We start from the raw sequence: 12,500 nt of genomic DNA, 5'->3' as shown, positions 1-12,500 counted from the left end.
TATAAAAGGCCCCCATACTCCACACCCGTACAGTCCTCCGGGGCGCGTGTACGCCTTGTAAGTATGTCTGATGTCGGAGCCCTTTAGTCCCCAAGACTTGCCGGCCATGCAACTGAGGACTTGGTTCTCTCTCTCTCTCTCTTTCCCGCACGCACACATATACACACGAAAAAACACACACATACACACACACACACCCACACACACACACACGCGCGCGCGCGCGCGCACTTACGCCAACAGACACACACTCTCTCTCTCTCTCTCCCGCACACAAGCACACTCTCTCTCTCTCTCCCGCACACAACTCTCTTTTCCTCTCTTTCTCTCCCACACACACACACCCATACACGAAAACACACACGCACACACACACACGCGCGCTCACACACACGAACACACACTTACTCTCTCTCTCTCTCTCTCTCTCTCTCTACGCACACACACTTACACACACACACTCTCTCTCTACCGCCCGCACGCACCTACGCACACACACACACACGCTCTCTCTCTCTCTCACACACACACAAGCTTACACACACACACGCACACACACTTACACACACACTCTCTCCCGCACACACACATACGCACACACGAAAACACACACGCACGCACACACACGCGCGCACACATACACACGCACACACACTTATACACACACACTCACTCTCTCTCTCTCTCCTCTCTGTCTCTCCCGGCCGCACACACACACAAGAAAACACACACACACACGAAAACACACACACATACGCTCTCACACACATACACACTTACACACCCACTCTCTCCTCTATCTCTCTCCCGCACGCTTATACACACAAACACACGAAAACACACACACACACACACACACTCACACACACACACACACGCTCTAACACACACGCACACACTCTTACACACACACACTCCTCTTTTTCTCTCCCGCACGCACGCACGCACACACACACACACACACACACACGAAAATACACACACACAAACACACACACACACACACACACACACACACATTTTCACGCACGCGCGCGCGCTCACACAAATGAACTGCTTATGGGTACCAGCATTTACAATGTGTTCCAATGTTTGAAATTCTTTTTTAGTCAAGAAGCCAAATCTGGACTTCCGCCAGCTCCTGTGGCCAAATTAACAGTATGTAATCTTTTCTGTACAGCATTCAGAGAAATAGAAAATGGGCAAGGTTTTCATTTTAATCTTAGCCAGAAATTCAAAAACTAATTCATTAATCACTTTCTTAGTGAAAATTTCAGGCAGTTGGGTTGCCAAAAATAGGGTTCATATCAATCATTTGTCGGCAACAGCATTTAGGAACAAAAAAGAACGAGAAAACGGGTTCCCGGGTTGAAGTTTCTTTGATTTCATACAATGATCATATATGATTTCATACTGTCCATACTTGATTTCTTAGTACGATCCTTGTATGAAACCAAAGAAATCATATATGATCCTAGTATGATTACCAACAAATCATATATGATCCTAGTACGAATACCAAGAGTCATACATCTTTTTTTTTGAAAATCTTCAAACATTTATGTTTTTTGTTTCTATTCGGTAGGGCATCACATATATGATACCCCGGCATCACATTGTGATCCGCCAAAAGACCCTAAAGTACAATATCAATTGCAAGTTGGGCACAAAATAAAAGAGTAAGTCCAAACAATTAACAAAGTTTTTGACATACTCTGAAGCCAGTTTATACATAAAAATGCTCATTTATAAAAAAAATTAGTCAAGAAAAAAATGCATATCACGTCATATTCGTTTTCTGAATACGTTTAAACCACAAAGTTATTATTTTAGCGCACACAAAGAATCAAATGTGGATTGCAATTGCGATATAATAATTTAATAAGTCCTCTGACTACATTATACGAGAATTTGTGGCACCAGTCAATGTATTATGTGTCATATATGACCTTGTATGAAATCCAAGAATTTTTTTCAACTACAATGGAAAATCAAAATTATCAGTTTTTAGTCTTTGAATTTTTTTGTATGATCCTTGTATGATTTCTAGGAAATCATATATGGTCCTTGTATGACTACCAAGAATTCATACAAATCATATATGACCTAGTATGATTACTAAGAATCATATATGACCTAGGACGAAATCAAAGAAAGTTGTATGATCGATGACCCGGGTTATTAGAAATGCCCGAGTTCGAGAGGCTAAGATAGTTGGTGTATGGTGAGCACAATAGCATTGCAAGTAAAAGATGCGGGTTCCAATCCAGCACTGGTCCATTGTTATAGAATTGTACCTACTTAGACCCCTGACACAGAGTGCAAGATCTTGCAAAGCGATGTATCATCTAGCTTCATTTTCATGCAAGCTGTGGTACATAATGAAACTGCAAATTCTGAACCTGAAAATTGAGCCAACGCTGGTCTTTACTGGGTCTATTGTTGTCCATAATGCATGAGCTCTAAAATGCTGTTGAGGACTTTAATTATCAAGCCTAAACTTATTGGGATCTATTCTGTCCCCCCCCCCCCGCCCCCCAGCGTTTTTTTATCACCCCCAGTTACAAATTATATGTTGTTATATAGCACGTTACTATGTAAGAAAACAGCACGTGCGCCTGGGGGTCATAAAAGATTTATGCTCACTAAGCTGGGGGGGGGGGGGGGCAAAACAGAATGGATCCACTTATTGAAGAAAGTAGGTCAGAGTACTTTCTCGAAAAAAAAGAAGCTGAAAATTCTGTTTCAAAGGTAGCTTTAGTTTTGTGAGCAAATATAGGCAAATGGTTCCTCCCCTATACCCACTTTTATGGTATAATTGATAGTTCTATCTCTTGTACGCTAAACAGTCCCTATTTTGAGCTCAGTCATTGATCAAAAAATACTATATCTGTTCGTTTCAGAATTAAATCAAATTTGCCAAATTTTTGAGCTCGTTCTCTCTGAGCCTGATTCGTTCTTCTTTCTGATTGGTGGAAATGACTTTCCATTTTAGGAGATGACTTTCGAAATGATAAGTACGACAGATACAGTATTACGGGCATGTCAGATAAACAAGCAGGGGGGTGAACCAGACACAGTTTTGAAAACTGAGAATATTGGGATTGTCCTAATGAAGGGAAGCAAGGAAACCATAACTGGTGAAAACGGTTAGTAGAATTCTAGATCCCCCAGTCCAGCTAGTGGGCATATAAATTGTACCCCCCAACACACACACACACACACACACACACACACACACACACACACACACACACACACACACACACACACACACACACACACACACACACACACACACACACACACACACAAACACACACATACCCACACACACACACACACACCCAGGCGCACGTGATATCTTTTACATAGTAATAAAAACACTGGGGGAGGGGGCAGAATAGATCCAAATTTTAAATTAAAAGCTCAGAAAACTTTCATCAATTTATTATTCGTTCTAATAGAAAATTGATCTCTTAAAATAGAATTATATAGTTCGCTCTATATACTACTTAGATTTGGGTTCGGAAGAATCTGAACATAGACAAAGAGGCTCTGCTTGACCAGGGAACCGCAAATAGTCCTGTAATTCAACTGTCCAAGAAAAAAACTCTCCGGTATTGGATCAAAAATGAAGGAGGGCGCAAAAACAAAATGCGCACTCTTGTTAAATTATGCTCTTTTAACTGCTGCTTCCGACCTTATTTGTTAACAGTTTCAGTGTGTGACTTCCAAAAACTAGTAACTTGGTAGGGTGGAATGCAGTAGTCAAAGCAATATCCATTTATAGTTGTATATTATCAAAATAGAGCGGGCTGCTCCAGATCACATAATAAGGTATCTCTTTATGTATGCCGATGTAACTTGAAAGAATTACCAAATCCAAGGCGACGATATATGCCTAAGACTTGTTTGTGCTATAAGTCTTAATTTAATGATCGGGCGGCCGAAATTATTTATTTATTAAAAAAAAAGATGAGTAAAAATTTACACGCTTACTAATTACCAGTGAAATCGGGCTCAGCTGCTTATTAATTGTTATTTTTGAATAGTCTGATTCAGTTACGCCTCTGGTTAAGTCCTTATCTATTAGTTGTCTGAGTTATTTATAAAGAAAAGTCTAAATTAAAATGCGTTTCTGAAGATGTATTTCAGCTAGCTTAAACCAGAAACTGATTGCCAAAGTTTTTGCCAAAAGAAAAGGCTGTTGTCTGCAGCCGCTATGGAGACCAATAATCAATCTCATCCCGCTTCTGTCCTCAATATGCTCACTGGGCCAGTAGGGGGTGGGAAAACCACGTTTCAAGTTCATAGTGAAGCGGTTGGCTTATTTTCTAACTGGACGAGAAATCGAAAGAATTAACTCTGCTTAACTCAAGGTATTTTTACTATTTTATCTTTAAAAAACATTAAAGGCGGGAGCCTTTGAGCCTGTTTCATCATTGTCTAGGCACCTAATTTTCCCCCTCTTGTTCTTGTTTCAAAGGGGTCCTGGATAATCCTGGTGCAAACTGATTACCCTTAATTAGATAGAAAAGTAAAGTCTCAAGTGTTGTTATGTTGTTAGCCGGAGCGCGGGGCTAAGGCGCTGCTAAGGTGCATGAAAACTCAAATATCAAACGTCAACCTGGAAAACCGCAGGGTTACAGGATTAAATAAATTATGATTTATATATATATATATATATATATATACATATTTATATATATATATATATATATATGTATATATATATACATATATATATATATATATATATATATATATATATATGTATATATAAATGTACACATATAAATATATATTAAGCCAGTTCCTGATAAGCCAGTTCTTGAAATGTGCTCTACAAGGCCACGTCTATACATTGCCAAGTTAAATAAAGCAGATCTTTTTAAAATAAAGTTTCAGATTTTAAACTTTCGAAGCTGTTGTTTTTAGCAAGTTTACTTAATTGGAGAATAAGTCACTTCGAATTATTGGCTCATATTTCAGCTGGTCTAAGAACTCGGAAGTTCCAATCCTTTGCGCTGATGGTTCCCTTCGAACAAATAAAGTTGCTGAGGATTTATTATGTTCGACCCCACCCCCCCTATTTTCGGATGCCGCATGCACCTGGGGGGAGCCGAATGCACCTGGGGGGAGCCGAAACAGAATGGATCCAGTCTTGAAACAATTCATTTTTTCACGGTAGCAAAGAAAATTATGACGCAAATCTCACAAAAGATGTAAACTACTGCCAGGGAACAACATTGGGCAAAGTGTAGCCCAGGCATGTCGTGCCTAAAGGAGCTACTAAACCAGGTTTTTGGAAGCACTACCAAAATTGGCTTCGCTGAAGTAAGCTGATTAGCTTGGATCTCGGAGGTCAAATTAAAACACTCACGTGCACATTTTAAAATGCCGAAAGTCTGCAGTGCCAGAAGTAAAATGCCAGAAGTTGCTGCTGAGCCAGAAGTTGACTTCCGTTGACTATTTTAAAACGTGCGCGTTTCGTGTTTTAAGCATGGTTAAGTGACTCTGCAGAAGTCACTTCAAAATTCTAACTTAATATATCGAACCGCTTCGCGGTTCTCGATAAACGCCAGAAGTTCTCAGTGACTTCAAGCAGAGTCACGTAACCATTGCTTACAGCATTACTAACACATATATTCAAAGTCGACTGAAGGCGGAAGACCCGTAAAGCAGGTGCAATGTCTGTTTCTGCTCGCTTTCGGTTTCCCCTTCTATTATTAAACGACTCTAATTTTAAGACCTGCTACGTGGTTGTCGGTGAATGCCAGATTTTTTTAGACTGGACTTTCGACAAGAAGTAATGGATCTTATCAGTTTGTGCCCCCCCCCCCCTAGGTGCGTTATGCACCCCTAGTTACAGAGCACGCGCCATTACAAATTATGGCACGCGCGTCTAGAGGTACAAAAATAGGCACGCTCTAAGCTGAGGCAGGCAGAAGCGGAAGAGAACCGAAGTAATTTTTAGGAATCGAGAAGAGAGTTTCAGCGATAGGAATGGTGTTGGCACCGACAGTGGTTCTACCCCGATACGACTACTTGAAAGATGAAGCCAGAAACTGGCCATCGAACCGTCTTATCTCCATGAATGTAAGTTATTGCATTTCTTTTCCGATCAGAGGACGTTGTTTTTGAGCACTTTACTAAATTACAATGCATTTAACTTCACCCAACCACCTTTGGTAAATTGGCCAGATATTGCAGAGCATTTTACCTGGAATTTGCAATTATATTGCTCGTTGCTTGAAAACTTTTTTGCAGGTAAACTTGAAAGTGGAATTACCGACAAACTGGCAGATAAATTTCCTGCACCTCAATTGAGTCCTCAAATCTTGTAATTAATAAACCTTTCTACTTTTATTCTACGTACGATTTTTGTTTGGGTAAAATCTGAGCAACCTGGCAGCGAAATGCAGAGGTAAATTCCCATTATTTTGAACCTGACCATAGAAATTAATATATCTCATTTGCAAAAGTAACTTTGCATAACCAGGTTACTAAATTTGCAATACCCATTATCCCGTAATACGCAATGAACAAATTGCAAAACCCTATAAAACTCAATAACAAATCAATAATAAAAGAATTAACAGGTAGTTTTCAGGTGATTTTTATTAGCCCATCTCAAAAGATCTTTTTTGCAGGTAAAGAAAGCTGCATGATATATTACCCAATACGAGGTGTTTCTAGTTGTTTCCGCTAATTACCCGATAAATTTTTGATCTATAAATCTGAAAAAAGCAACACTACATGAAATTTCAGGCCACACATAAGTAAAGGCAAGAATACAAACGAAACAAACTTCTTCTGTCAGTCATTGACTGCAGTGCTCACAAATGGATTCAATGTTTGCTAGTAATTTTTTGCAGAGGTTTATATGACGGTTGTTAGAAGGCGGTAGCCGGGGATTAACTACAGACCAAAACTCTATCAAAATTCCGAAACATTTCGTTGGTTCAACCTCTTTTTGGTAATTTTCCGTTTCATCTTCAAGGTGTTTCTTTTTGTCTGCTGTTACTTTCTCCCGTTAACTCCAATATTGTGGAGCGATCGACGATAAGGTCTTTCAAGTTGGGAAATGTGACTTTGCTCAAATAATCACTCAAAAACAGCACTATGAAACAAACAGCACTAAGCGTTATCCAGACGACGTCAAAATTTGTCATTTCTAAATGCGCACCTCAAAAAAAACCTTTAATTATAACAATTTTGAACTCCTGGCTAAATTCCGGACCCTCCCCACCTTCAGTAAGCAATTTCGTGCATTGATGACACTCAGTATGCTGGCTGAAAGCTTACAACCTGTAACGCCTCATTGCTCTTTCAAAAATAAATGCCCTGCTTGTATTTAACAATAACTCGAGACTAAGTTGATTTTATGTGGTTTAGCTTTTATGCGTCAATTTTTGGAACACGCATAATGATCTTCACAATGAATCATCCCAAAAAAATAAATGTCCACACCAAAAAATTTATTTTAATTGCTTCACTTTTTGAAAAAATTTCATTTTAAATCCCTGGCAACTATATTCTTTTGCACTTCAAACTAAAAAAATGAATATTTTTGTCTGAACAATAAAATTTGCTGTTCCTCGTGATCATGATCTGTCATTTGAAGTCTTTTCCAAAGTGAAGTTCTCAGTCATTGTTTTTTTACCAATCTCAATTTTTCCGGCGTTCTAGCAGACCATAAAACTACTCTGGTTATTTTGTAACTTATTTTTCACCTCATTCCTCAAAAAAAAAATACTGATGATTTTCTTAAGTGAATCAAATGTGTGTTAATTGTTTTCAAGCGCTGCAGCTAAAAACAGTTTAGGAGAACAGATATTAACAATCAAGCTAAAAATTGATTCAAACGCAAAGGAACACATTGTTTTTTAGTTACTGATTTTGGACTCTGAAATACTATATTTTCCTTTTTTCTCAAAATCCCTCCAAAAAAGTTTTTCATTGCTTTACCTGCTAACGTTAATTTCGGACTAGCAAGCGATTCTTTTTGTAGGATGGCATAGAAGCCGAACAGTGCATAAATTCTTTCTTTCCCTACTATCGTAGACAGATTGCATAAGGTTTTTAAAACTCTTTTTCAGCGTTGATGTAGAAGTCTGCGGTAGCATTTTGCCAGCTCTTTTTTGTTTTCCTTTGAACAAAACTTAGGCTCACTGGATGTGTTTCAGCTCTGATTGCCTAAAATACACTGTTTTTAAATTGTTTCATTGCTGCTTGTACATCACACCACAGGGATATTCACATCATAAAACATCACACCACAGGCATATTCAGATCAAGCTCGAACCTCAACACTTTTTGTTTACTTAGGACAAACAATGATTATACCCCGAAAGTTGGACAAATTATCCAATACGCAAACAAAAATTTGTGGCCTCGGATATATAGAAATTCAACGAACTCTACATTTTGCGCAATTATGTTTCTTACATTTTGATTTTTCTCTATACTATGTTGATCACAAAAAAAATCGAGACAGTAGCCGAAACAAGACGACTTCAAAAAATAGAATAGTGTGCAAAGTCATATGCTCCACTTAGAAAACTTATCTACTTTTTGGTTTTTAAAACATCCCGAGCATTTCAAGCTCCTTGCGCTGAAATGTGACTGCATTCCAACCCTGGTAAATTTTTAGTGTTTGACAAAAAAATACGCCAACAATAAACAAAGTTTTTTAGGTTTGCACCAAAAATATTGGATACTGCAATTATTTCGTCGTATCAGTGAGAAACATGATGGGTATTGCAACTAAGATAGCTTGGTTTTAAAAAAATAATTGTTCCAACCCACATGTGGGGGGCGGAACTATAAATTCAAATGGTTTTTTTTGTTCAGTCAATTTTGGCCGATTGATATATTCATCGTAGAGAGTTGAGACTGGTATCATTAGAAAGCTTGTCCAGCGTAGAGTATGGAATTAAAAAAGTTTTTTCCGATTTTCGTATTTAACGGGGAATTATCGAGTTTATACTTTTGAGAAAAGTACAGTGATTTCCGTTGTTTTTTTCATATTTTACGTTAGAATCTCGTTAATATTTTGAAAAATAATGTCGTTTGTTTCACAGTTAAGGAGAGAGAAGGCTCCCTAATTTCTTTTAATCGAGCTTTTTGTATAATATTTTTTCTAAATTTTTCGAATTTGAGACTTTTTTTAACTAAAAAAAGTCTCCAAAAAAAACTTTTGTTTCCTACTTCATTTATATTTGCAGGAAGTAGAGACCTAACATCTGCTGCCACCATCTTTGAAATTTCCCTAAAAAACAGGTGTACATTTGCTTCCTGTAGGAGTTTTCTGAAAATAAAATTTTGCCGGTTTTTGAAGAAAAAAAACCTAAAAATTAAACAAAGTGTTGTTTACTTGTTTGCGGTTTAATGAAATATTTCATTTAATAATTGATCTACATTGCAAATATTTGGACTAGTCAATTGTTTTGATTGCTGAGAAAAATCAGCGCTAGGGGTCAACTCATCATGGATTCTTTCCATCAACAATTATTTGGATTATATTAAGGCGCGGTCTTTTTCAAATTTTTTTTGCAGTTTTGTTTTTTATGTTGATTGCTGACATGAACTATTTCAATTCACGGACCAATCATTGACTATCATCTTTTTTTACAACAAAACAAGATGACTTGAAAATATAGTTTGTCTTCAGAGAAAACTCATAGTAATTATAGCTTTGAAAATTTATTTTCGTAAAATTTTAATCAATTTTTTGTTTTGGTTTCATTTTCAATACTTTTTGCTGACCCATGAATCAGTTTTATTAATTAAAGATTCCAATTGGTTCCTAAGAAGCTGCAGATGAGCCTATAAAATGTCTTCAGTTATTATCTAATGCCTTTAAATGGCTTAAAATATATATTTATTTTAGGAGAGCGTTAGTGAAGTTTTGAAATTTGTCGATTTTTAGTCTTCTTTTTGTCCACATGTAGCTTAGTCTCATTTTAAACAAAGAAAAATAAAATCCAACTGGAAGAAAAAATACTCATTATATTGGTGTTCTTTTCATGTGAATACTTTTTGTTTCTTACTAAGGAATTTCTTGAAAGTTTTGTGAATTTTTGCAAGTTTTCCTGTATTTGAGGTCGTTAGTTTTTGCCTTTTCAACTGATCATATTAATTATAGCTCCAATTGGCAATAGAAAAAAGTACAAAATAATATTCTTAATGATTTCCGTGAATAATTGATAGTTTTAACGACTGCGAAGCCGTTCTCTCAAAACTACATGGATTTGTGTTTTTGCCTGTAATTGGGATTCTTTTTGTTTTCATACGGCATATCCCTGTCAGTCACAATTCCTAATTGCTCTTTTAGATGTTTCAATGAATTTAATTAATAATTTTGGGTTAGATGTAAAGGTTTTCATGACTTTTAATTATATTTTCAAATAATTTTGTGTTTCCCAATATTTATTTACTTTCATGTATCTGGGGTTGTTGTCTGTTCTCTTTTCAACTTATCACGCTAACATAAATTTCAACTTGCGTTGATTGAATGCGCAAAAAAACTTGTAAATACTTGAGTGAATAGCCTCTAGTTTTAACAGCTACTCATCCGTGCTCTCACAAAATTTATAAGATTTTTTTTTGTTTTTGCATCTAAAGGTCGTTCTTTTTGTTGCCGTTCAGTTTATCAAGGTCTTTGAACGCTTCCACGATCTTTTAATTGAATCCATTTCCTGATTTTAGTTTATGGTTAACGGTTTTGGAGACTTCAATTATTTTCTCTAAAGAAAACATTTTTGTTATTCCCATTTTTTGTTATCTCTGTCGTCAAAAAGTAACTAAGTCTTATTATTGAGACAACTATGCAATTTTCTGTTGCCCTAAACATTATTTCTGCAGTAGGTTATGTTTTGACTGATGTCTATAGAGATTAGAAATGTGTTTTCATAAAAATTTTGTGTTTTCGACACTGATCAGTATTTGTGATTCTTTTTGTTGTCTTTTCCACAAAAACGTTTTGCCTAGAAGACCCAGTTGAATTCAAAAGGGACTAACGCGAATCATTTAATCGCTTTCGTCAGTTAAAATTTTTTTTGGTTTCGATAAATTGTTTGAGAAATTTCAAATTTATCTGTATTTTGTCGTCCTATGATTTGGCTGCAATACTAGCAACACAAATGAATTCCAGAGCATTTCCAAATTGATCTGTTTTTGTTTAAAATTCAAAGCTTATTTTTTTTGGAAATTTTGAAAATGATTTTTTTCAGAAAAAAAATTAGTTGTTTTTTGAGCTTCGTCACGTTTATACTTTTTTTCAATTTTGTAGCTTGGTCTCTGTAACGATAGGTCACATCCTCTCCAGTCAGCCAAGATTCCATCTTTATTATAGTTTTATATTAAACCAATGTTTTCTTGGCTTTGGTACTACGCATTTTTCATAAAAAGAAATTAAATTTTTGGATATTCTCTCATTCTGAGTTTTCCATTTCCTTTCCAGATGATGACACCAATTTGTGGCCCAGTTGGCGCTGTTATCTCTGCATTCGTCCAACATATTACGGATAACGACAAGTCTCAATTGCTTCACGACTTAGCCTCCCTAATGAGCCGAGTTGATACGAAGTGGCTTCAATCAATTTGAAATTGTTTGTTTTCTAAAAATGAGAATTGTATTTTTTTGAAATTTGTCCCTTTTGCTCTTCATTGTCGGCCTGTCTTCAAGTCGCATTATTGAGAGGTATTACATCTCATCCAATGAACGTTTAATAAAGTACAGGTTGATTTGTTTAGGTCAGGTTTTATCACACTCCTTCTTCATTTTGTTATTTTCTGTTTTTTTAAGTCTATTCATCGAGTTTCTTTCGTAATTAATGTTTGCTAGTATTTGTTTTTGGGTGTGTATCGTCCAGTAATCCATTGCTGGCAAGTCTCATCGGCTCTCTAATCCAGCTATATGTTTTCACTTAATTGTTTTCTAAAAGATATGAGAGTTTTTGAACCATTTCTTTCTCACCCTCATTTGGTAGACTATTAAATCAAAACGTGGATGGGTGGGGTCGGAACATCATGTGCGAACGCACATTACCGAGCCTTGTTGTTAATTTTTAGCATTTTAATTTCAATTGTCCGGTCCAATAACAAAGGGAGTTTACCTGAAATTATGTGCACGTTTACTCAAACATTATCCAAAACACGTACACAGAATTAACCTATAAAAATTTACAGGATTTGAGTTCTCAACTGATCTACAGAAGTTTTTTGGTGATTACTTGCAAAACTTTTCATGTAGTCAACATTGATTTGCGTTCAACTGAACGTTCTAGTATTTCTGGCCAGTATACCTGAATTTGTTTAGTGAAGTTTAAGTTCTTTTACGAATTCCCAGTATATTGAACGTATTTCAAAATGGTCTGAGCAGAGGGAGTGTCGATCACACTAAAGTCGCATATATACTTGGAGCGAAGAAAGCGCACAAAAAACTATTCTTTGAAATTCTAATCAAAAGTTGATTTTGTCTGGCGCTGTCC

At 36.6% G+C, this 12,500-nt stretch overlaps 1 protein-coding gene across 1 annotated transcript in view; it reads left to right on the top strand.

Annotated features, from left to right (window-relative positions):
- The window catches only part of LOC142335018 (uncharacterized), a 49,004-nt gene that overhangs the window by 16,999 nt on the left and 19,505 nt on the right, over positions 1-12,500 (top strand). Inside the window, exons 5-7 of the mRNA XM_075383345.1 lie at positions 1,110-1,158; positions 2,996-3,149; positions 5,981-6,102. Of these exons, the coding sequence (XP_075239460.1) occupies positions 1,110-1,158; positions 2,996-3,149; positions 5,981-6,102 (325 nt within the window). The remainder of the gene's footprint in view (positions 1-1,109; positions 1,159-2,995; positions 3,150-5,980; positions 6,103-12,500) is intronic.

The sequence above is a fragment of the Convolutriloba macropyga genome, chromosome 2 (genome assembly GCF_964194025.1).
Source record: "Convolutriloba macropyga chromosome 2, txConMacr16.3, whole genome shotgun sequence".
Taxonomy (NCBI): domain Eukaryota; kingdom Metazoa; phylum Xenacoelomorpha; order Acoela; family Convolutidae; genus Convolutriloba; species Convolutriloba macropyga.
Note: the sequence above shows the minus strand (reverse complement) of the source record. Positions and strands in the feature narration are given on the sequence as shown.